Consider the following 26,486-nt stretch of genomic DNA (forward strand, 5'->3'; position numbering starts at 1 on the left):
ATAATAATAATAATAATAATAATAATAATAATAATAATAATAATAATAATAATAATAGTAGTAGTAGTAGTAGTAGTAGTAGTAGTAGTAGTAGTAGTAATAAAGTTAGAAGGGACCTTGGAGATCATCTAGTCCAACCTCCTGCTCAGGCAGGAAACCCTATACCAGGGGTAGGCAACCTTGGCTCTTTTATGACTCATGGACTTCAACTCCCAGAATTCCTGAGTCAGCCATGCTGAGGGGAAAGGGAGAGTTTCCAAGCTGAGCCGTGCTGGCTCAGGAATTCTGGGAGTTGAAGTCCACAAGTCATGAAGGGGCCAAAGTTTTCCCTCATGCTGGCTCAGGAATTCTGGGAGTTGAAGTCCACAAGTCATGAAGGGGCCAAAGTTTTCCCTCATGCTGGCTCAGGAATTCTGGGAGTTGAAGTCCATGAGTCATAAAAGAGCCAAGGTTGCCTACCCCTGGTCTAGTGGTATCAGGGGGCAGCCCACAATGTTTTGTGCTGTGCTCACCACCCTCTGTAGTGTCTTTCTATCCGCGGCTGTCAAGCCAGCATACCACACCTAATACGCAACAATCTCAATCCTCCTCCTCCTCCTCCTCCTCTTACTCCTTCTCCTCCTCCTCCCTCTTCCGCCCATTAATAGTACCAATGACAAATAAGAATATGTTTCTCTCTTGGAAAAGTTAGTTATACTGAAGATTTTTCATGGTGAGAAAATGGATTTTCCGGAATATTCTTTCCATCCTGAACTCCAACCTTAGAAGATAAAGTCTTTGAACAATAAAAACAAGAAATCCAGTATTTTCAAAAAGAAAAAAAAAGAATGTTATCCACTTCTCTCACTCACTGGTGAAAAGGGAGCACAATCTATCAGAGAATTGTTCATCTCACAGAGAAATACAGTATTGGAGGTGTTGGGGTTTTCATTCGCATCTGTCAGCTTTCATTCCAGGCTGAATATTGAATTTATACTGCAGCTTACGGTTCTTTTCTGGAAGAAAAAAAATCAGAAAACCTCTCTATTTACCTCTGTTATGAACAGCGATGTGTTCTCACCTTTCTTTTAAGATTGATTAGTCTTTCAGGTGCCCCGAGTGCTCTTTTCACACAATATCCCCACTGTATTAACTGCACAGGGAGAGTCCAGATAGGTATTCTTTATACCTTGGGAAAAGAAAATTTTTTATCAACTTTCAGGATTATTTGCTAAGTGATATTTAAAAAGCAGAAGAAGAAAGAGTAACTGGTGATTTTTCTAACTAGTCTTAGATGGGCATAATCCAATATATTTGGAAATTTACCCTGTTCAGACATTACCTTCATGGATTCAGTCCATGGGGAAGGGTGATAGCCTCCACCTCCTCTTCAAATGACACTGTAGAGGGACAAGTCTCTGGGCTCCTTTGAGATAGGTCAGATCAAGAGAGAGAGAACACAGGAACTGAAGAAATACTATATTTTATAGGCGAGCGTCTTCACCACTAGGTCTGCTTGTAATAGACACCAAATGAGACACTAGAACAGTGATTCTCAATCTTCCTAATGCCGCGACCCTTTAATACAGTTCCTCATGTTGTGGTGACCCCCAACCCTAAGGGCTCTCCAAGCGCGCACCGACGCCACCCACTCACCCGCCACGCCCAGGGCTCAGCGCACCTCGCCTATCCTCGCCTCACTTCCGAAGGTCGCCGGTCTGCCTGGCTCCAGCTGGCCAGGGAGGGGGGGCAGGAAGGCCGCTCCGCCGACTCCGCCCAGCCTGGTTGGTGAAGCGCCCAGGCGGGGAGAGGGAGAGAGAGAGAGAGAGCCAAGAGGGCGACAGCACCGGCAAAGCTTAGTTCAGCCTCCTCCGTGGAAAGGGCCACGAAGCAGCGCGGCCTCCCTTAGGAGATGCTCGACGGAAACGAATCTGGCGCTGCGACGGCCCCCAGCTCGAAGCCGTGTGGAGACGGATAGAGGAGCGGTGTCTCGGTTCCTAAGACCATCGGAAATACGTGTTTTCCGATGGTCTTAAGCGACCCCTGTGAAAGGGTCGTTCGACCCCCAAAGGGGTCGCGACCCACAGGTTGAGAACCGCTGCACTAGAACTCTATTCTATTGATATTAGCTGTGATAACACAATCCTGAAAGCCTGGCAACATTTCTCTTATGCCAATCAGAGTCAAGACAGGGCAATCGGAAGTTTATTTCTCCTGCTTTCCTGTTTTTCCAGGTTAAGTTCATGTTTTACTAACAGTCGCTGCTCATTTCTTCACGGCCACATCCTTCTAAATTCCTTGAACTTTCTGGAAGCTAATTAAAATGGAGCCCTTCCTGGAGGGCTTTTTTTAAAAATAGTTAAGGAAGAGCTATATATTGCTTAAGCAAACCCGGGTGTTTTATTGTTGTAATTACATTTATTGTAATAGCACGGGTGTTTTATTTTCTATAAACTGCCAAAAGTCACAGGATGGAAGTGGGGCCGCGAGTCCAATGAATAAGCATGCAAATAAGCAAGGCGATACTATTTAATTGTGTTATAAAACCGCAATGAGTTTTGTGGCCTCTTAAAAACTGATTTGTGACCACACAAATTCGTCTGATAGCCTGGCTGCTCAGATAGATACACAACCGTGAGGTTTACTCGTGTTTAAAAGAATGCTCATAAAGCTCTTTCTGAGCTCTTCTTGTTCATTGGCCCAAAATATAGGCCAAAACAACAACTTTTGTCAGCCCTCCCCAATTTGAGCTCTGATGCAAATGGCCGTCTTTCATATCCCTTGCTTTAGTTATGCTTTTTTTAAAAAAAACTATTAATACAGGTAGTCCTCAACTTAAAAGAGGTCATTCAGTGACCGTTCAAAATTAAACGGCACTGAAAAAAGTGGCTTATGACCGTTTTTCACACTTACAACCATTGGATCTTCTCTGTGGTCACATGATCAGAATTCAGAGGCTTGGCAACTGACTGGTATTTAGGACGGTTGCAGCATCCCGGGGGTCACATGATCCCCCTTTGGCGACCCTCTAACAAGCAATGTCAACGGGGAAGTCGGATTCGCCTAACAGCCGTGTTACTGACTCAACAACTGCAGGGATTCGCTTAACAAGCCTGTCAAGAAAGGTTGTGAAATGGGGCAACTGGAGTCGCTTTAACAACCATCTCGCTTAGCAACAGAAATGTTGGACTCAGTGGTGGTTGTAAGTTGAGGACCACCTGTATATACTGCAGAAAGAGTGGGGCTATCGTGACGGTGGGTCCACATGTGTACCTGTGTTTGTTTTGTAAATCACAGGGATTGTCCATAAAGGCAATGGAGAGAACATATTCATCTCACAACAGCCAGCCGTCATCTCTACAGTCATGGGCAACGGGCACCAGAGGAGTGTCTCCTGCACCAATTGCAACGGTCCTTCTCACAGCAGTAAACTCTTTGCGCCTGTCGCCCTCGCATCCGGCACCGACGGGAGCATATACATTGGCGATTTCAATTTTGTTCGAAGGCTTCTTCCTTCCGGAAACTCTATTAGCATCCTGGAACTAAGGTAAAAACATCACAGGACTGACGTATTAAAATACTCAGCAAGAGGGTCTATAAGGTATCTGTCGTATCATCTTTCCTCTTTGCCAAAGTAAAAACAAAACAAAACACCTTACATTAAGAAAATAAACATGTCAAAACACTTGGCATCTTTGGCAGCTTATATATTTAGCTGGCTCGGTTATTAACAGAATATAACAGAGTTGGAAGGAACTCCTGCTTAAGAGAGGGGAGTTTTTTTTTAAAAAAGATGGAGAAGTCTGCCACTTTCCTGTATTTACTTCTAGCAAGAGCTATTGACTTCAAAGTGTTAGATTAGAATGAGGAAGGACACAGAGGAACTAGTTCTGTGACATAAATGAAACGGGAATTACAGAATGACAGAATTGGAAGGGACCTTGCAGGTCTTCTAGTCCAACCCCTGCACAAGCAGGAGACCCTATATCATTCCAGATAAAATGGCTGTCCAATCTCTTCTTAAAAATCTCCAGCGATGGAATCCCAACAACTTCCGGGGGCAAACTCTTCCACTGGTTAATTGTTCCACTGATTAATTACTTGTTGTTAGTTGCAAAGTCGTGTCCGGCCCATCGCGACCCCATGGACAACATTCCTCCAGGTCTTCCTGTCCTCTACCATCTTCTGGAGTCCATTTAAGCTCACGCCTCCTGCTTCAGTGACTCCATCCAGCCATCTCATTCTCTGTGATCCCATTCTTCTATTGCCGATTTAATTACTAATAACATAATAATCATTCGTTATTATAATGTCGCTTTTTGTACATGTATTCAGCAAGATACAGTAAATGTGAATCACAATACACAGAAATAAACTAGCTCTTGTGCTTAAATGCTCACCCTACTGTTTCTTTAGGAACTTTTTTTAAAAAAAATAGATTTTATTACAAAGTTATATTTATTATGTAGATTCAGTAGGATGCAATGATGGCTAATAGGTTACTTGACTAAATAAATATTTATCATCCTTCCTGTTAATACATTTATGTTATTGCATTTTTCTTTCTCTCTTTTTTTTTTCTTTTGCCTCTGCGTGAATCTCCATTCAAGAAACAGAGACACCAGACACAGGTATGAAAATTGTGATCTTACAACTAGGAATTGGAGATACTTGGAGGAATGCCCACATTATATGTTGCTGTCTAGTTAATGGCAGTGGCTCAGCGGTTAAAAACGCTAAGCTGGTCAGAAAGCTGGCAGCCTGAGTTCAAGACTCAAACACTGTGGGACGGGGTGAGCTCCCGTTCCTTGCTCTAGCTCCTGCCAACCTTCACAGTTTGAAAGCACACAAATGCGAGTAGATAAATAGGCACCACTTTGGTGGGAAGGTAATAGCATTCCAAGCACCTCGGTGTATAGGCATGGTCCTTATAAAAATCATCAAGGTGATTTTCCACATGGTTATTCTGTAAAGCCGGTAATCATTTTGATATATTTTTTTTAATAAGAAGTAAACAAACTGGATAGAAAGCAATGGAAAGTCACAGCATTTAAATTTGGAGAAAAAGACAAATTCATCCATTTGAGGGAAAGAGTGAATAGCTGTACTCTTAAAAAAAATGGGAAAAAAATCTGGTTTGTTTGGCTTGTTAATGACATGGAAGCTTGGTCCCCACCTTCTCCAGTCTAATACATACAATATGGTCCTTCCCATGCTGGAGAACACTTCTGCCTAATGAATTTGGCCACTAGAAATGGTTCCCTTACTTGTAAGACTTTGCTAAAGAAAGTTCACAATTCTTCATAAGTAGAATAATGAGAACTTGACAGTTAAAATAAATAAGTGTGGGGGGGGGAAGCAAAATTGAAAACTTTTCCCCAATTCTAGCTCCAGGGGCTGATACAGTTGAATAAATCCTTAGATAAATGTGTGAAAGGCAATTTCTGAACAGAAGATTATAATTGGGTCTTCCCATTACCAAGAGAAGAAGCAAAACACTTTCTCTGCCTGGCTATTTTCCTGCATAATTTTTCTTCAGAGTTTGACTCAGAAGCTTTAGCATCTGTTGCCTCATGGCACTGATTTTTTTTTTAAAAAAAGAATGAATACTTATTGACAAAGTCGGGGGGGTTCCCAGTGGGGGACGAAAAGGGAACTTTGTCTGATGCATAGAAAATGGATGTGAAAATAAGTGGAGCAATTCATTGTTCAAAAAAAACCCAACCCATTTTGGGTTTTATAAAACCTTTTTGCTTTAGGCCTCTGCCACCATGTGCAAAAAAAAAAAAAAAAAGGTTCAGTCAGTCAATTTCAACTTCTCGCGGGGAAAAAAAGATCTTGCAAAGTTGGAATTGATTGATTGAACTTTTTAGTCCCACCCAGTCTGCCATTACCACCGCAGCCACGCCCACCCAATGGGCCACACCCACCCGGCACTCGACGAGGTTTGGGGTTGCAGTTTGGGCACTCAATCTCTAAAAGGTTCGCCATCACTGCCTTATACCATAGCAATAGCAATAACACTTACATTTATATACCGCTTCACAGGGCTTTACAGCCCTCTCTAAGCAGTTTACAGAATCAGCATTTTGCCCCTAACAATCTGGGTCCTCATTTTACCGACCTCGGAAGGATGGAAGGCTGAGTCAATCTTGAGCCAATGAGAATCGAACTGGTGGCAGTCAGCAGAATTAGCCTGCACTACTGCATTCTAACCACTGCGCCAGCATGGCTCTTGACCATCCTGGTCAAATGGTTGCCTAGTCTGTTTTTGAAAACCTCCAGCGATGGAGTAGCCAGAACTCTGGGAGAAAAGCTGTTCCATTGATTAATTGTTCTCGCTGTCAGAAAATTTTTCCTTAGTCCTAGGTTAGATCTCTCTTTAACAAGCTTTCATCCATTACTTCTTGCTCTGCCCTCAGGTGCTTTGAAGAATAAATGTGATAGCACCTCAGGTACTGAAAGACAGCTATCATGTCATCCCTAATCTTTCTCTTTGCTGGACTGGACATACCTAGCTCCCTTAACCATTCATCATACGGTTTAGCCTCCCAGCCCCTTATCATCTTTGTTTCTCTTCTCTGTACTTTTTCTAAGGTCTTAGCATCTTTGTTGTATCATGGTGAACAGAACTGTATGCAGTGCTGCAAATGTGGTCTCGCTAGTGTAATATAAAAGGGTATTATCCTCGCAATAGTGGCGAATATCTATAGCTTGGGTATAGGATGAGGGTGAAGGTGCGTTCTCCGAGCTTGTGGGTTGGTTTCCAAACATTGTGTTACCAGGCTAGGCAACATCTTCAACGGAGTTTAGAGGATGTCAGTGTCCATGTTCTTCTGTTTATAAGGGCTTCAGGTGTGGGTGAACCAAGTGAGGTTCTTGTGATGGGTCAGGTGTCAGTCATCAGTGAAGTGCTTGTGATGGGTCTTGTGATGGGGAGGTTACACCAGATCAGGTATTATCCTTTCTGGTGATGTCGATATACCAATGAACACTTTATTACAGGCCAAGTCCAGATCATAAGTGTTACATGACCACATACATTTTGAGAATGCAATGAAGTTTCATTAATTAAATCACTATCAGATCTTCGAGGTAGTCCAGGCAAGAAACCAAGATCAGAAGTCACTAAAACTACCTTTATTATAAAGTTAGAATAATGAAATATTGCACGGCCGAAAGCATTTTTCCTTCTCTTGCTGTTACATTACTTTCCATGGAACTAGGCTTCTTCTGATCCCAGCCCATATTTCTGATTTTACCAAACAACAATAACAAACTTCTTTTAGCCTAAGGGCAATGAAGCGCTAGTAACTTTATCTAGTTATTTCAAGGATTCCCGAATTTTCACTCCCTAATATTATATAGGGGTGATGATTTGCAGGAAAAATAGATTGTTACCCAGGTTTTTCCATGTGCATTGTGAATGTTTTGCATGGGGCAGATAATGGCTTTTATATGGGATATGCATTTTATCTTGAACTATGCCACTTGCCTAAAAATGATCACTTCTTAAAAGAAATCAGAATAACGTAGCAATTTGAGACAGATTGGAGAACAGATGAAGATTGCTTCATTGTCGCTTATTTTTATCCTGCCTTTCTCCTTTTCTGTTCTTCAGCACTAGTCCAGCACACAAATATTATCTTGCCATGGATCCAGCCTCGGAATCCCTTTATTTGTCAGATACAAACACCAGGAGGGTCTACAAGGTGAAATCTCTCAGTGAAACCAAGGATTTGGCCAAAAATTATGAGGTGGTGGCAGGTACTGGGGATCAGTGCCTGCCGTTTGATCAAAGTCACTGTGGTGATGGAGGACGGGCGTCCGAAGCAGCTCTTCACAGCCCACGAGGTAGGAATTCACTCGGATGACTGCAGTGTCAAAAAATATACAATATGGTAATCGTGGTGGTTATTGAACTGCATCTGTTCCCTTGTGTTCATGTCACTGCAAGGATGTTTTAGGAGTTTTATGGCCTCAGCTTAGTTGAGATACATGATTCTATCCTGCATTAGTTCTCTCGGATAGTTATACTGTTGGGTGCATATACTCCTTTGCGTCAAGGACTCATTTCTTCATGTATTATTTGATGGGGGGCATGTTAGAGATAACAAAAGCAGTGGGTGGGACCAGACCCAAGGGTGGATGGGGACACTTTTTCTCTCTTTTGATACGCTTTCTCCTTCCTTCCTTCCTTCCTTCCTTCCTTCCTTCCTTCCTTCCTCCTTTCCCCTTCCGCTTCCCCTTCCCATTTCCTTCCAGAGTTTGATCCACTTGTCATTTTTGGAATTCAAGTCTTTCACTCTTATTTAGCTGGATATCCAATGTTTTATTACATGGTTCCTTGACTGTCATACATTTTAATTCCATTCCATTCTGCAGTGTTTTGCACTTATTTATTTAAAAAGCAGCTGAGGGGCAGATATGAAAGTTTGTTTTCGCATTACAAAAAAAAAAAAGAAAACATTTTCCCCCAGATCAGTTAAATCTCAAGAGAAAACCTCACATTCAGAAGCACTGCCGAGGTAAATTGCAAAGGAGTTAGCAAGCTCTTTGAAGATAAACTAGAAAACAGAAAGGAAAGGAAACTTCTGTGAACTCCAAGGCAGATTTTAGCACAGCGTCACTGAACTAATAAACGGGTTTGCATTAAACAACAGGTTCCTTTGTGTTCCTCTGTTTGTGATTTGTGCACCTTAAAGCTTCAGAGAAACTGCAAAAAGAAACAAAACAAACCCTCATCCCCCTACATAAAGCTAAGTCCACTGCCTGCAGATGGTATGAAATACATTTTCTAAGAGATACTTGAGGAAGTTAAGGCTTACGCAGTTTATTAGCAAAAGAAGCCAACCATGATTCTTGCAACTGGACCTGACTCTCTGGGGAAAAAAATGCCAGTTTTCATCAAATAGATGCTGAAAGGTGTAATTTTTACAGTCTGTGTGATTCACCTACATGCAAAGGGATGTTTATGTCAGAAATGGAGCACTGAAAATTTTGTTGTGACTGGATCCAGCCTGAAAGCAAGTTAAAAAAAAAAATTAGAACTGATAAACCTTTTAAACTCTAAATTAGTTGCATGTTATTTTTAAGTGTGCATTATGGAAGTGTATAAATATAACTAATTGCATAAAATTGCCTTAGCAGTTTCTTCAGAGCAGTTTTAATGAAAAGGACCAAAGATAAATTTAAAAGTTTGGAATTAAATGGCAGGCAATTTTCTTTTTTGCAACCGTAAAATTAACCGATTGGTTTCACTCTTCCTTTTGAAAAATGTTACAACAAAGCGCACAATATCTCCAAACACGGCTTTTCTTTTTATCAGATCTGTGCAGGAGTTAACAGAGTGCTTTTAGGTGAAGATTTTTGGAATACGTACATTTCTCAGTTAACTGACAAAGACTTCAAAAAAAATCACGGGACAAATTTTGGTAGCAGATATATAAATAAAATTATCTGTCAAAGAATGATCAAGTCTTCAGAGTCCTTTCCAGGAATATGAACAAAGAGAAGGCCCCCCCAAAAAGGAATATAAATTTACCAGCTAATTTGCAAACCAATTTGTTCTCCTTATTGGTTTTCATTGGCATATATCAGTTTGCATGAGTTGGGAGGATTAATGATGATACTTGGGTGAAATTTGGCTTTTCTTGCTTCACATAAGGCAGGGCTTTTCAACCAGCAGTACAGGTACCACCTGTGGTACATTGGCACCTGGCAGGTGGTACGCGATCATCGATCATCCTAGAAAAGTAGTGGGGGAGGGGAATGAGCTGAACCAGTGGCAGCACCGCACAAGCCTGAGTGAGAGACGGCTGGAGCTGCAGGGCTGTCAGGGCTCAGCGGAAGCGCCAGGATCAACCTGCCTCCAGAAGCAGGGAGGAGTTCCCTACAAGCGTAAGGATGTTTTTTTGGAAATGCAATTTACCAGAGTCTCTTTCTAGCGAAATAATATAAAATACATTTCTCTTAGATACCCTAAACTTTAAACAGGCTGCTATGATAACTTAAAACCGTTGGGATGAAAAATGTGGATGTATTTTGGAGGGCAGAGGGATCCTGTCCATGGTTAAAACTGTAGCTCAAACATTGTTAACATGGATGGAGGGGAGATCAACCGGTCTGATCTGCATCTAGGTTTGGTCACCACAATATAAAAAACATGTTCCGAGACTCTGGAAAGAGAGCAGAGAAGAGCAACAAAGATGATTAGAGGACTGGAGGCTAAAACATATGAGGAACGGTTGCAGAAATTGGGTATGTCTAGTTTAATGAAGAGAAGGACGAGGGGGGACATGATAGCAGTCTTCCAATATCTCAGGGGCTGCCCCAAAGAAGAGGGAGTCAAGCTATTCTCCAAAGCGCCTGAAGGCAGGACAAGAAGCAACGGGTGGAAACTGATCAAGGAGAGAAGCAACCTAGAACTAAGGAGAAACTTCCTGACAGTTAGAACAATTAACCAGTGGAACCACCTGCCTCCAGAAGCGGTGAATGCTCCAACACTGGAAGTTTTTAAGAAGAGACTGGGCAGCCATTTGTCTGAAATGGTGTAGGGTTTCCTGCCTGAGCAGGGGGTTGGACTAGATGACCTCCAAGGTCCCTTCCAACTTTATTATTATTATTATTATTATTATTATTATTATTATTATTATTATTATTATTATTATTAATAATATAAAAACTGTTAGTTAAGAGGCCTTAAAGACTAACACACACACCCTTTTGGGGGGAAGCAGCAGCTAGAAGCAGTGTGTGTGTGTGTGTGTGTGTGTGTGTGTATTTCTTTGCATTTGTGCAAATCTGTAAATTAGTTTAAATTGAATAAAGACTGTGAGACGGGAGGAGAACTGACCAGTTGAGCTTTTCTCTCCTCCGATTGCACTTTTTCTGACCCTGGTGAACTCTAGATTCATCTCCAGACTGCCGATCATTATGGCTGCCGTGCAAAATTTAGCTCTCCTGTTAGGGAGATTAGTAATATTGATTAGTATGTCAGTGGCGAAAAGAAAGAAAAAATGTATTGGTATAAATGGTCTATTAGCACGTGGGGATAAAAAAAGGGGGTGGGTGGGGAGAAAGGCAGCCCTGCCTGACGCTTTAGACTGCACTTCATAAAACAATTGCTCTTTTTTTTCTTTTCTTTTTTTTGACTGAGAGAATGCATTGATAGCTTCGGGCAACAGTTCCTACATTAAATACTTTATGGATTGCACTGCATACCTAAGTCAGAAAAATTTGTTCGGTGCCGAGCTTTATTTCATGTCGTGCTGTCTCCTTTTTAAGAAACCAAAGCGGTAAAAGTGTTCTGCCTAACCATAAACTGTTAGAAGAAGCCCATTTTTTTTGCAAGTCTGTGACTCTGAGGTCAAACCTGGCTTCCTTTTGGGACCACTGCCTTGTGACCCACCACAAAAGGACTTAGATAAAGGGTGTTCTTTTCAACACAGAGAGGCAGAACACACACACACACACACACACACACACATTTCTCTCCCCTTTTGCATTTTTTTCCCCATCAGCTCTTCTGCTTGCTGAGTACACTCGGTCTTTTAGTTGTACTTGGGATTTTCCTGTCTAGTTTTCTTTCTGCTTTGCAAAAGACAGAAGTTGCCTAAATCAGCTTATACGTCTATGCTATATATGGATTATGTACCGGTAGTACGAGGATTGACTTTTAAAGGCTACATTCATATAAGATGGACTCTGGTTCCTGAATTAACCTATTTGGCAACCTTTATAACCCATTAGAATGATATTTTTATAATGTAAAACAATATAATACATAGTAATAATAATAATAATAATAATAATAATAATAATAATAATAATAATAATAATAATAATAATAAAATATTGGTGCATTATAAATAACCTGTTTGGGACTTTTTATAACACATTGTAATTCTATTTTCATGATATGATATGATGGCATAATAATAAATAAAATACCTAGTTTATGCCACATGCTATTCCACTAGTTTATGCCACATGCTATTCCACTAGTTGGATATAGATAAGGATTTGGAAGGTGGCTTGGCATGTTGCGTGTGTCCACAAAATACATGTTTTAAGACATTATACTGTATTATATTATTATAATGTATTATATTATTATAATGTATTTTGTAGATACACGCAGCATGCTAACCCATCTTCCGAATCCTTATCTATAGCCAACACTAACCAAGAATAGCATGTGGCATAAACTAGGTTCTTTAACTAACCTGGTTAAAAGTATGGGGTGAACGTTGCCAATGAATACATTCAGATAGCAAGTAGCTAAGCATATATCTACTCCATGTATGAATGACAGCTGCCATATCCCGGGGTCACTTGATCCTCTTTTGCGACAAGCAAAGTCAAATGGAGGAAGCCAGATTCACTTAACAACCGTGTTCCTAACTTAACAACTGCAGTGATTCATTTAACAACTGTAGCAAGAAAGATGGTAAAATGAGGCAAAGTTCACTTAACAACTATCTCTCTTAGCAACAGAAATTTTGGGCTCAGTTGTGGTCATAAGTCGAGGACTACCTGTATTGTGTGCTAATGTCAGGAACCAGAAAGTAACAGTAGTTCCCGAGAGAAAAGATCGCCTTTTCAGTTCGGTTTTGTTGAAATACCAGATGAGAACTCAAATCGATCAAGATGGATTGAGAGTTGCAAGCTCTTTTCCTTGTAGGACAAGATCTTGAGAACTTCCACGTTCCCCTTTGACTTTCTTCTATTAACTGAATGCCGTCTAGTCCTCTTCCTGCTTTTTAAAACTTCTGGTACATTATTCAATGTGCTTTATAAAATTTTAAAAATGCAACAAGAAACTGCTACCGGAGGTTTTATACATTTTCATTCCTTATTGAGTGCTTATTGACTCAAACGTGTCTCCATTCTGCTGGCCCTTATTTGCTAATAAAACGTCAATTTGGCACTTATGGTTACCTTCTACATGTCATTCCCTATATGTCCTTAGCAACAGACGTGTCATTCTCTCCATTTTCACATGAGATTGCAGACACTGAAATCCAAAGATGAAGTTGAGTGGCAGCCAGATTTGTTGAGTCTTTTCCTTTCTTTGTTTCTAATGTGTATTTCTAAGTTCTCATATCCTGAATTATTTTTGTCTATCATTTTTACATTTTGGATGATTCCACGTCCCCTGTGGTATCACACATTCAGCGAATTATATATCATTTTATGACACTTTCTAGAATCTCATTTTAAATCAGTATGTTAGAAGACTGAGTGTTTTTCCCTTCAGCATAATAGCCACCTACATCCTGGGGAATTTATTTCTGCAAACATTCTGTATTGCTCCTTCTTTTACTTTGATTTGGATTGCAGTTTTTATAGCAAGGAAGTGTGATTTTGGTCAACTTTAATGTGTGTTTGTGTGTGTATGTATGTGTATGCACATACACACACACACTTCGATATGCTTCCTTTACAACAGACATATATACATACATACATACATACATATGTCTGAAAAAACTTCCTGTATATACTCCCTTGACTCTGCTGGCAAAGAGGGGAGAAGAGCCTGTGGCTTGGTGGTTGAATCACTGCCTAGTATGTAAACTGCCCAGGTTCGAATCCCATAAAGGGTATGGCTAACTGATGAAAGCAGAACAAGCTAGAAATGGCCATCTTAGTCTCCCAATTTAATTCTTTAACTCTTTGTCAGAAAAAGAAATTTGGATTTAAAAAATGTTTCGCAGTTGCGACTTGAGCCTGCTTAACGCCCCTAGTTGTGGGGCTGCATGGTAAAAGATATTGTAAAAAGTAAAAAAAACCTGCAGTATAGCAGTTAAAAATGTCCAGGTGTTCTCAATCAGACCGGTCTGTCTGAAAAAACTTCCTGTATATATATATATACACACACACACATACACACATATATACACACATACATACATACATGCATGGCCTACCTTTTAACTATACATGCATACATACATACATATGTATTTATGTATATATATATACACACACATACACACCCTCACTGTTGTAAAAGAAGCATATCGAAGTGCGAAGTGTGTGTGTATGTGTATATATGTATGTATATGTGTGTGCGTATTCTTCCACTGTTGTAAAGGAAGCATATCAGTGTGTGTGTGTGTATCCCACACTGTTGTAAAGGAAGCATATCTAAATGTATGTATGTGTGTGTGTGTATGGAGTTGGTTTCAGACTATGAAAGCAACTCCACGGGAAGGTAAGTATTACATTGTGGACTTTCTGTGATTAAATAAAATAAAAGATTGTTAATAGAGGACTTTGAAGTTTAGCTTTGCTGTTAAGTTTATCTGTTAACTGTTCTTTTTTACAGTAGATAGCTGGTTGGTCAAATTGTTCGGGTAAATAGAGTTGTAGAAGTTCATAAATTGTTGACCTGTTTTGCAAGGGGGGGGACTATTAATGTTGAAATATAGTTCTCAGTATACAACTAGGGGACAATATGTGTGTATGTTTTTCTTTTTGTTTTTCTTTATTTTTATGCACATTGTTTCTTGTTTTTGTTTAGTTCTGCTTTGTTCTTATTTTCTTTTGAAGTTTGTGTTTTAACTTTGGAAATAAAAAAAAATAATGATAAGAACAGGAAAGCTAAGGCTGCATTCATTAAGATTGACTTCAATAACAGAATCAGACATGTTGTATGAAGACCTAGCTCTCCAAGGAAGTTTTTAATGCTGGGAAAGGTGGAAAAAAACAGAAGAGGAAGGTGACCAGCAGTTAAAATGAGGATGGGTTCAGTGCTGGAACATCTGAAAGACGAGGTTAGGGACAGATTATTATGGAGGAAAATCTATCTTTGGGTCAGTAGGATTTGACGGTGATTTGACTGATTAATTAATTAATAGAATTCTTTATTCTTTATTAATAGAATTCTTTATTGGCCAAGTGTGATTGGACATATAAGGAATTTATCTCCGGTGCATAAGCTCTCAGTGTATATACAAACAACAAAGTGATATGTCATGGATCATAAATCATAAGATACAATCATAAACCTAAGATAGAGACAACAAGTGATAATAATAATAATAATAATAATAATAATAATGATAAAGTTGGAAGGGACCTTGGAGGTCATCTAGTCCAACCCCCTGCTCAGGCAGGAAACCCTATACCATTTCGGACAAATGGCTGTCCAGTCTCTTCTTAAAAACCTCCAGTGTTGGAGCATTCACAACTTCTGGAGGCAGGTTGTTCCACTGGTTAATTGTTCTCACTGTCAGGAAGTTTCTCCTTAGTTCTAGGTTGCTTCTCTCTTTGGTTAGTTTCCACCCGTTGCTTCTTGTCCTGCCTTCAGGCGCTTTGGAGAATAGCTTGACTCCCTCTTCTTTGGGGCAGCCCCTGAGATATTGGAAGACTGCTATCATGTCCCCCCTCGTCCTTCTCTTCATTAAACTAGACATACCCAATTCCAGCAACTGTTCCTTATATGTTTTAGCCTCCAATCCCCTAATCATCTTTGTTGCTTAGGATAAATCCTAAGATACCAATAGGAGAAGGTAGTAGGAAAGATGAGAAGATGAGAAAGATAACAAGGGTGAGAAGATGACATGGACAACAGCAATATAGCCTACTACAGGGGTAAATATCTTTAGGCATAAGACAGCATGGCAGTCAGGTGTTTAGCAGAGTGATGGCACAGGGGAAGGAACTATCTTTGTGTCTAGTTGTTTAGCTATCTAAAGAAGTCTTTAATGCAGGGAAAGGTGGAAAGAAAGAGAAGAGAAGACCACCACTTATAATGATCATGAGTGCAGAGCTGAAAAGATCTGAAAGACAAAGTTAGGGACAACTCATCATGGACAAAATCTATCTTTTGGTCACTAGGAGTTGGCGGTGACTTGATGACACATAATCAATAATAACAGAACCTTGCAAATCTCATTGTGCTAAACCTCTTCCTCTTCCATTTCATAGTTCGGTGAATAAGGGATGTGTCTGAGCTGCTGCCAAACATTATCTGGATATTCTGGGTTTTAAAAAATGCTTTAGTCCCTGTTGCCTAGGAAACAGATCCTACATATCTCCATCAAAGTCATCTTCTTTGCTCTCTAGACCTTCCCATCTGGGACTTGAATGTTTTGGACTTTTGTTGGTGGCTTCACATTTTGAACTCCAGCATTAATAGTTTATTGCTTGGCACGTTATGCATTCCATGGTAGCTTGAAAAATCAATGATAGTTAAACAAACCGTTACTTAGTAGTGTATTCATAGATGAACCAGTTGTAATCTATACTGTTTTAAAGAATCAGTATAATTCCAGTGTACAGAATTTCAGAGATCGAATAAATAATTACTATGTTTCTGAGCCATTCCTATGCTTTCAAGCTTAAAAATGCTTCTTTCTACCTGTTATTTTCTTTTCAATATTACTTTATATCAGTTTCTGGACCTGTTTGTAAACCATCTCAAGAGACAAAATAAAAATATTTAAGGCAGATCGATGGAAAGATTACAAAATGTTCAGTCTCATAGGACCTAAAATGCATTTATGTAGACGTCAGCATGGGAACACATACTCTTCAGTACTCGCTTTTTGTAAAAGTGTATCAAATCTACATTTGCTAAATCAGTATGGAAACCAGACTGCAGTTATCCTTCAGTATTTGATCTCCAGATTTGAAGATACCGTTCTTCACATCAAACATGTGTAATAATGTACATACTGGGGAAATTATACGCACTCAAAATTGTTGTATGATTGGAAAAATGTATCAAAAAGAAATACGTGGAAATGGCTATGTACTTGTCTATTTTTATAACATTTCTAGGCCTCACTTCCAACACCCTGTGCACAGCAAACAATAAAACAATAGCAGCACAATTGAAAAGAACAGTTACAATAGGATTCCTATAAAAAGCACCATCATGCCTCTATTCAATTAGGACCAAGGGCATGGTAGAATAAGATCGTTTTATAAATAAACCAATGAGGGTGGTGGTTAGTTATATCTTCAGAGGCAGAAAATTCCATACATTTTCAGCAACTGTTGAGAAAGTTGACTATCTTGTCCATAACTCCACAAAACTCACAAGATGAGTTGGCTCTCCAAGGCTTCTTGTATTGGTTGAACTGACCAGGAACATTCCGCCTGTAGGCTGTTTTCTGATTAATACAAAACTGAACATTTAAACTTTTTAAAACAAAGTTTGAATATTTTAGAAGCATTTCAAACTCAATCCTGTTCAGAATTATTTCCTCAATCAACTGATGTCCAAGTACAGTTTAATAAACTAATCTCCAGTTTGTGAAATGTTTTGTTTTGACCTCTGCTCCCCCCCCCAATTGGGTTACTTCATACATTCTTCATAATGGTAAAAGATATTGATAAAAATCAAGAATTTTTACTGAGCATGACGGTTTCTTTGATATCAGGTTCATACATTTAAAAGCACAGCAGACTAATAAATCACAGTAAAAAACAACGAAGGGCTTCAGAACTAAATTATTATTATTATTATTATTATTCCTCTCCTCCTCCTCCTCCTCCTCCTCCTCTTCTTCTTCTTCTTCTTCTTCTTCTTCTTCTTCTTCTTCTTCTTCTTCTTCTTCTTCTTCTTCTTCTTCTTCTTCTTCTTCTTCTTCTTCTTCTTCTTCTTCTTCTTCTTCTTTCTTCTTCTTCTTCTACTTCCTCCTAGATCACTTTAAACTGCCAGACTGAAGTCACCTTCTTGGCTTTGTCATTGGCCAAAAATAACTCATTGTCAACACATGTTTCTGGCAGTAGCCGACATACCAGCAGATGGGCTGGGCTGTGCATCTCTCCACATTCACACAGTGTGTGGTTGTCCGCTAAGAGCCTCTGCTTGAGCATATTGGTTTTACATTTAGGCACTCCAACTCTCAACCTTTCCAGGGTCCTCCAAGTAGTATAAGAGAGGTCAGATCCTTCAGCCATGTCCTCCTTTAATGTTATTCCTTGCTGGATGGTCTCCTTCCTCCATCTTGCATTTATAGTCCTATTCCCTCCTAGTCCTGCTGCTGAATTTTCTTCCCTTTTTTCCAACAGGTATCACCGTCGATAAGCATGGCTTCATTTATTTTGTGGACGGCACCACAATTCGCAAGATCGATGGAAGTGGGCAGATCACAACGTTAATAGGCTCAAATGGCCTCACATCAACCCAGCCTCTGCGTTGTGATGCCAGCATGGACATCTCTCAGGTAGACCTGAATCATTTCCGTACATCGTTACTGTTCAATCTGGAAACCAGTTGCGTTTTGCATGACAAAATTAGGCATTAATTGACTCACAGAGCTTACTTGAAGATCATTTCTGATGCCTCCCAAGTGAAGATGACCATACTTTCCAGTGCACTTAGCATATAACATATTTTATGTATTGTACAGTGACTTCAGCTGAAATCTCCCAAGACTCTATAAACAGGACAGTAAAGGCTTGATTGGGATAAATCTGAAAGCCAGATAAGTTTTCATCCTCATTAACTTTAATAAGATTATGGGAGAATTAAACTTCAGTAGAATCCGGAAGCTATTCCCTGAGCTTGCCACTCCGTAGCCAGTAAATCCACCTGAGAGACAGGAAGGTGTAATAGCAGACTTAAAGAAGGTATAGTTTTTCTGTAGGAATCCCATGTGTAAGCTTTGTGTTCTTATTCTGAATAGTAAGTATGGTTTGAGTCTGCTGTGTAATACAGCTTGATGATAAAAGTTCTGAGTTGTTACGGAACGTGCCTATGTCTGTATAAAATACTCCTTGTGGTGTATATACCAGAGGGAACAAATTATCTGGGTGGCAAAGTTTAAGCCCATTGAAATGGGGGAGAAACTGAAAGTTACATCCCAGGAAAAAGACAAGGTACATCTACCCTGAGGCCTTCTTAATGACCTGCTTCTTCACTCCAGAAAACTCCAGAAAACTTTCCCAATCTGGTGCCCTCTGCCTATCTTGGACTTCAACTCTACAATAATGCTTCCCACCTAATTCCTTCTTTTAAGAAGTCCTTGGTGATCTCTGAGGTTGGTTCTTTTCTTGCAGATGTTTCATTACCCAAACTAGGTAACATCATCAGTGCTAGTAAGGAGTAAGTTTTGCTCTCAGTTTACATTCTAGTGGCTTGCCCTGACAGTGTTGGTGGAAGTGGTCTTAGAGGTCATTTGGTTGGACTGTTTACTGTTGGCTTGTTTGACAGTTCCTTGTCAGAGCGTGCACAGTCTTATTGCCCGAGATAACCCAGGAGTAAACACAGTAAACAGTGGTCTATATTAAATGGTGGTTTATACTACACTATCTACAATATCATACACCAGGAACAATATACATACACATGTTAATACAGCAGTCTCCAACACACAGCAGTTAGAGCAGGAAAAGGAAGAGAGAGAACACATCTGCGGAGCCTTCCCTTTTATACAAAGGCTCTTAAAGAGACACAGACCCTGCTGAGTCATTCCCATCATTACATCTTAAATCTTACATTACATAAGCTGGTTAGCTGTTAAATCAATACCTTGACATTCCTCAATTGGGGTAATCTGACGTTACCAGATTAACGTCAGACCAACAACCAACTAAACAATTAGAATATAAACTGAGAGCAAACCTCACTCCTTACTAGGAGTGATGACGTTACCTACTTTGGTAATGAAACATCTGCAAGAAAACAGACAAGTTCAGAGAGCACCAAGGAACCCCACAGTTCTTCTTCTTCTCTCCTCCTCCACTCCTTTGTCTAGCACTGATGATGTTACCTAATTTGTGTACTGAAACATTTACAAGAAAAGAACCAAGCTCAGAGAGGACCAAGCACCCCTCATTTGAAATATTCTCCTTTATTGGTTCTTCTTTTTAGCTGAAAGAAAAGTCATCTTGACCCTATGAAGATACAACCTATGATTCACTTTTTTTACTGTAATTATAGTGGATTTCCCCCCCCCCTCTCAGTTGTACTCAAAGCTACTCTTTTTCTAACAGAAATTTTGCATAATATCGAGTCAGGGATGAAGAACTGGTGACCTTCACATTATGAGCTCTAAACCCCATCATCTCTGACCACTGGCTATACTGTCAAGGACTTGAGCTTCCAAAACCTCCAAAACCATCATCAATCACACAGCTCTTTTAAATCCTGTTGGGCATTTTTAGATATCTGCAGTCCTTGAAATTCAAGTAATCTGACGAAACAGTTTAAAACCTTGTTCTCACGCCATCATGGGAATCTGTCCTTGGAACCTTCTCTTTATCAAAAAGGCCTTTTTGTGTTTAGAACTCTAAACACAAAACTCTAAATGGAGATACGTAGCACAAATATATTAAAATCTGTGCTCCAGGTTTTCAGTTTTGTTTTTGTTTTTTTCTGACTTCTGCATTTCTACCACATTGTCAGGATGGATTTAAGTTTCCTTTCACATTTTCTTCACTGATCTTCCTTCGAGTTGTTGCAAGGTGGCAGATGGTGCTGGTGTATTTTGTTTTGATTTTTATTTCATCCTTTTCTCCGTCACTCCTCTTTGGTTGCCCCCAAATCATCACTGCGATCGTAAAAATCATAATTATCACCAGGGGCAAAGAAAATATTCCCACTTTACGGCATCTCTTGGGATTTGTGTGAAGAATTGGAAAATGGTAAAAATGCAGAGAAGGAGAATTGCATAAAGGCAGAACACTCGCTGAGCTTGGCTGTTTGCTTGCAGACATTTCATTACTTGACTAGGCAACATCATCAGGGCGAGGCGCTCCCAATTTATATAAAATAACTTGCCCTGCCAGTGTTGCTGTGGTTGTGGTTATCTCCTTGGTAGTTCCTTGATTAGGGTATTCTTACCTGTTTGATTGGTTGTTTGTCTGGTATGAATCCCTGCTTATCTCGGTGCTGGAGATAATGTATTCTGGTCTTTTTGTTTTCTTCTTGGCCTTTTAATTATCCCTTTTGAATGGTGTGCAAATGTGATTTATTTCTATGAGTCTGCTGATGTGTGATTTGATTGAATGTCAAGGTTCCATGAATTCCCTAGCTTTTTTAGTCTTAGCTTGGTCTAGGACAGTGGTGGCGAACCTATGGCACGGGTGCCAGAGGCGGCACTCAGAGCCCTCTCTGTGGGCACACGCGCCGTCGCCCCAGTCCTAGGCCTTCAGCTGGGTTTTATAAAAACTTTTTGCTTTAGGCCTCTGCCGCCGTGTGTAAAAAAAAATATTCAATCAATCAGTCAATTTCAACTTCTCGCGGGGAAAAAAAGATCTTGCAAAGTTGGAATTGATTCAACGTTTTAGTCCCACTCAGTCTGCCGTTACCACCGCAGCCACGCCCACCCAATGGGCCACGTCCACCCAATGGGCCACACCCACCCAGCACTTGACAATGCATAAATGGATTTTGGGTTGCAGTTTGGGCACTCAGTCTCTAAAAGGTTTGCCATCACTGGTCTAGGATGCTCACAGTGTCCCAACTGAAAATCTGGTTGAGTCTATTCATGTGTTGTGAGATTGAGTTTTCGCCATGTCTTCTGACTGTTCATTGGCATTCATGGATGGGCTCTGCTAGTCTTTTGCATGGATGTCCTACCTCATGGCTGTCACAGTCCTTATGCTATATGTCATAGTTGACTCTACTGTAGAGGAACCTACAGTCACTCACACTGATGATGTTACCTTGTTAGGTAATGAAATGTCTGCAAGCAATCAAATAGGCTCAGAGAGCACCATAGACTTCGCATTTCACCCCGAGCTACAAATAGGCCCTTCTATTAGGGCAGAATCCTAGTTTAAACTTGATAATTTTGTAAACTAAGGAAAGCACAAGAAGCCTGAGTTTCTATTGCGTTGAATTGTAGTTTGTCAAAAGGATTACTGAATACATTTCCAGTTCTTGCTGAAGCGAGCAAAAAAATAAATAAATGAGGAAGACTTTTGCCCCCAACAGATCTTTACACCTGCCAAAGCTTCCAGATTCTTATGACCAACAGCTCTGGAATGTGGTGCAATCAAATTCATATGGCATTACTCTTGTGCGGCTGTGTGATTTGAAAATATCTGACACTGCTGATGTTCAGAAAGAAAAGTTTCATCAGGGCTATTTGCAATTCAATCAACCTCTCCTGTCACTCTTCACAGCAGGCTGTGGTCTGGGTGGTTCCTTGGAGTTGGCAGCGACCTCTCTTCCCCCCCATCCCCCTCTGCATCTGAATCACTTGTCAAACACATTACACCAAATAACGCACGGTTAATAAGTGCTGAATGTTGCTGGAGCCACAAATTACATTATAATAACTTGAGCGCATTCTTGACCTATTTAAGGAGCATAAAGTGTGCAGATAAATGTCTAAATTTGCATCACGTTACCAGCCAGCAACTGAGTTTTACAAATAACACTTTCCCTTCCGCAAAAATCTGCCAAGGGCTTTACTTGGCCATGTTACGAAATGCATCCGAACTTTGAAAAACATTGTTTTTTTTCTCTAGAATGACATTTCTGCAAATAAAAGGACTCTTTTGGTTGTAAGAGAGGACAAGACACCACTGGAGTTCAAGTTGAATATTTTGGTCCTGTTTGCCAGTTCCTCTATTCTTGCAGTATAGTCTGCTCTGTTGTTGTTGTTAGTTGCGAAGTCGTGTCCGACCCATTGCGACCCCATGGATAACGTTCCTCCAGGCCTTCCTGTCCTCTTCCACCTTCTGGAGTCCATTTAAGCTCATGCCTCCTGCTTCAGTGACTCCATCCAGCCACCTCATTCTCTGTCATCCCCTTCTTCTCTTGCCCTCCATCTTTCCCAGCATGAGGCTCTTCTCCAGTGAGTCCTTCCTTCTCATTAGGTGGCCAAAGTACTTGAGTTTCAACTTCAGGATCTGGTCTTCTAAAGAGCAGTCAGGGTTGATCTCCTCTAGGACTGACTAGTTTGAATGCCTTGCAGTCCAGGGGACTCTCAGGAGTCTTCTCCAGCACCAGAGTCCAAAGGCCTCCATTCTTTTGCGCTCAGCCTTTCTTATGGTCCAACTTTCACAGCCAAGTCTGCTCTGAGGAACCTGTAAATTTTCAGAAAGGAATTTCGAGGGCAACTCCCCCACTTCATCCATGGGATCATAAGGTTTCTTAGGTTGCATCCAGCAATCTGAACCACGCCTGCTCATAAACAGACTGCATCCTTCTAAAATGAAAGAAAACATCCCTACTGCCCCTGGGATTTTGTGGATGGCAAAAAATCTTGCAATGTGCATTTAAGCAAAATGTATGCTTCATGGCTGATACTGGGTAGGAAGATTAAGGTTGTTTATTTCATATTTAGAAGGAATGTGACCAGGATCCTACCAGCTCTGCTTCTTCCCACCTGCAGCATTTGAAGAGTTCTGTTTTTGTGCACATAATAATTACGCTGCTTTCAAGCTGTGATTACCAGCAAGTATTCCTTAAGCTACCTTTTGGATAAGAACTTGATGGCACTTTTAAACTAGCATGCCTGTGTAACTAAGACATTAAGGGCCTCAAAGCCACCAGAGACCATGAGTTCAAGTCCCGCCTTAGCCATGAAAACCGGCTGGGTGGCTTTGGGCTAGTCATTCTCTCTCAGCTCAACTCACCTCACAAGGTTGTTTTTGTGGGGAAAATTGGAGGAGGAAGCTGTAATGGATTTGTTTGCTGCCCTGAGTTATTTGTAAAATATAATAATGGTGGGAAAGAAAGAAAGAAAGAAAGAAAGAAAGAAAGAAAGAAAGAAAGAAAGAAAGAAAGAAAGAAAGAAAGAAAGAAAGAAAGAAAGAGAGGGGAGGGAGGGAAGAAGGAAGGAAGGAAGGAAAATTGGCTAATCCTTAAAGAGGGATTAAAATCAAACAAACAATCAAGCAGAAAACAATATCCTAATCATGGAATTACGAAGACAAAACCACCACCACTACCAACTCTGGCAAGACAAGCTACTGGGAGCAAACCCCACTCTCACTTCAACTGATGATGTTACCTAGTCAGGTAATGAAACGTCTGCAAGCATGTTTCAAATCCTAACCCTAACCAAACTCAGAGCCTCGAGGACTCCATAGTTCAACCCTGCACTACATATCTGGTTTACCAGGGTTGCCAGACATATGAACACAGAAGGACAGTCTTGGCACAAGAGAAGCGAGCACTCCGTAAAGCCAGAGCTGCAAATGCTGAAGCAACAGTGTCCACATTTCTCTGTTCAGTATGTGGCAGAACATTCCGTGCTAACATCGGTCTCATCAGCCATCTACGGACACACCGTTGATGGCCCACAATCCACAAGATGTCAAGGTCTTCATCGAAATCGATGGACAAACAACACATATCTGGATCTGGATATAAGAAATTATATGGAACTTTTGTTTGCTTCACTGCTTCACAACTACTGTAACTAGTAAGAAGCAGTTTTCCACTGATTAGCAATTTCATGAATTTTTGTTGAGTTTCATCTTCAATAGTGTTACTGGATTATAGAGAGGGTTGGATCCAGGTTAACGTCAGAAAGTAAAATAAATGACCAAGGGCTGCAGAGTGTTCCCAAATAGTTCATCCTATCCATCTTCTCTGTACAAAATGTCCATTTCTTGCCACAGTGAAGAATCCAGACGACATATTCACTGAATCATATTTTCAGCTTTGTCACTTATTCACACAGACAGATCTGTTACCACTAGATGGTGGTAACCATTTAATTTTTCCAAGTTTTCCATTTCCTGTCAGTTAGGATTGGGGTTTTGCTTGCATGAGTTGTTCACAAGATAATAATGTCCCCATTTTAATGGGACTGACTATGGCATGCTTGGCTATCCAATGAAAACAATGTCAACTGGAATTCTGTATTTTTAGGTATTATAATAGGAAAAAAGATATTGAAAATGCCCTTTCGTATGAAAACATCTTTCATCCCAAAACTTACTTAGAATATAAATAGAATTACAGTTCAGCACTCACATTTATTTGCACACTCTTCTTCTTAAACAGCTACATAATAGACAGGAAATACGAGCCAAAATCCGAACTGGACAACAATACACTAGAGTTAATGTGGTAAATTAATTGCAGCACTGAATTTTGGAATGGCACTGAAGGGCTCCCTAAGCAGTTTTAAACCTAACTTTCTTAGTCCCCTTTTTATAAAATATATGAACATAACAGCGGGCAACATTTTGCCTTAGATTCCCCCTAAAAATGCTTTGGAGCAATCTGAATGTAGCATGTGTTTGCAACTCTTTAAAGCAGCTATACCTTTTCCAGGAACAAAAAAAAAAAATCTGATACTAAGAATTACAGTTCAGGATCATAATTGCTCCCTTCCAAGCTTTGAAATTAAATCCAAGGCATTCCACAGTCCTGGTAAATACATACATATCAACTTAGAAAATAGATGGGTTGAAGAAATTGTGTTTTTCTTATGAAAACATTACATTATTTCCGGTACTCTCTTGGACTCCAGGACCACTCAATCTTAGGGAGCACTTCTGGATAAGAGAAAACCCCCCCCCTCAGACAAATTACAAAAACTCTTTCCTGAAACACCTCATGCCAAGGGGAAACTTCCTGGCAGTTAGAACAGTGGATCAACCTGCCTCCAGAAGTGGTGAATGCTCCAACACTGGAAGTTTTTAAGAAGAGACTGGACAGCCATTTGTCTGAAACGGTATAGGGTTTCCTGTCTGAGCAGGGGGTTGGACTAGATGACCTCCAAGGTCCCTTCCAACTTTATTATTGTTATTATTATTATAAGTCTGCAACAATACGTAAATATGTAACCATTAGGACCCTGTTTGCTGTAGCGTATTGCAATTGCTAAACAACTTAATTGTCTATTTAAAAAATGTCTATCCATAGCTGCTTAAAGAATAAATGAATGAACTAGAAGGCAACATAATTCTTTTCTTTAAAAAAAAAAGTGTAAGAAGCATTTGAATATCTTTTATTCCTTTTCACACTGCAGGTTCGCTTAGAATGGCCATCAGATCTTGCTGTCAACCCTCTTGACAACTCATTATATGTGCTGGACAACAACATCGTCCTGCAAATTTCTCAGAACCGGCGGGTTCGCATCATTGCGGGCCGCCCAATTCACTGCCAAGTTCCCGGTGTTGACCACGTGCTGGTCAGCAAAGTGGCCATCCATTCCACCCTCGAATCAGCCCGTGCTGTTGGCGTCTCTCACAGCGGTGTGTTGTACATTGCCGAGACAGATGAGAGGAAGATCAACCGCATCCAGCAGGTCACAACCAATGGAGAGATCTCTGTCATTGCTGGAGCACCGACAGATTGTGATTGTAAGATTGATCCCAACTGTGATTGCTTCTCAGGCAAGTGGTGATTGAATTCCCCTGCCCCCGATTTAAGTGATGATTTAAATGATGGTTTATTGCATAAGTAGTTGTACCCATAGGGATGTGATGGGGTGTTGTCCAGATTCCCAGGAGGGAAGGGGTGCATTCTGGAGGAACAAAAGACCATGTAGTTCAGGGAGAAAGAAGGTGAAAAGGATTCCTCCCTAATAGTTCCCAGAATTTATGTTTTATGGTGCAAGTAGTCTACT

The 26,486-nt window shown here is 40.3% G+C and overlaps 1 protein-coding gene across 1 annotated transcript in view; it reads left to right on the top strand.

Moving 5' to 3' along the window:
- Positions 1-26,486, top strand: part of TENM1 (teneurin transmembrane protein 1) — a 238,034-nt gene that overhangs the window by 188,104 nt on the left and 23,444 nt on the right. Inside the window, exons 20-24 of the mRNA XM_015817351.1 lie at positions 3,277-3,526; positions 4,590-4,610; positions 7,601-7,833; positions 18,013-18,167; positions 25,887-26,253. Coding sequence (XP_015672837.1) covers positions 3,277-3,526; positions 4,590-4,610; positions 7,601-7,833; positions 18,013-18,167; positions 25,887-26,253 — 1,026 coding nt within the window. The remainder of the gene's footprint in view (positions 1-3,276; positions 3,527-4,589; positions 4,611-7,600; positions 7,834-18,012; positions 18,168-25,886; positions 26,254-26,486) is intronic.

The sequence above is a fragment of the Protobothrops mucrosquamatus genome, unplaced genomic scaffold, assembly GCF_001527695.2.
Source record: "Protobothrops mucrosquamatus isolate PMUCROS unplaced genomic scaffold, P.Mucros_1.0 scaffold578, whole genome shotgun sequence".
In the NCBI taxonomy this organism is placed as follows: Eukaryota; Metazoa; Chordata; class Lepidosauria; order Squamata; family Viperidae; genus Protobothrops; species Protobothrops mucrosquamatus.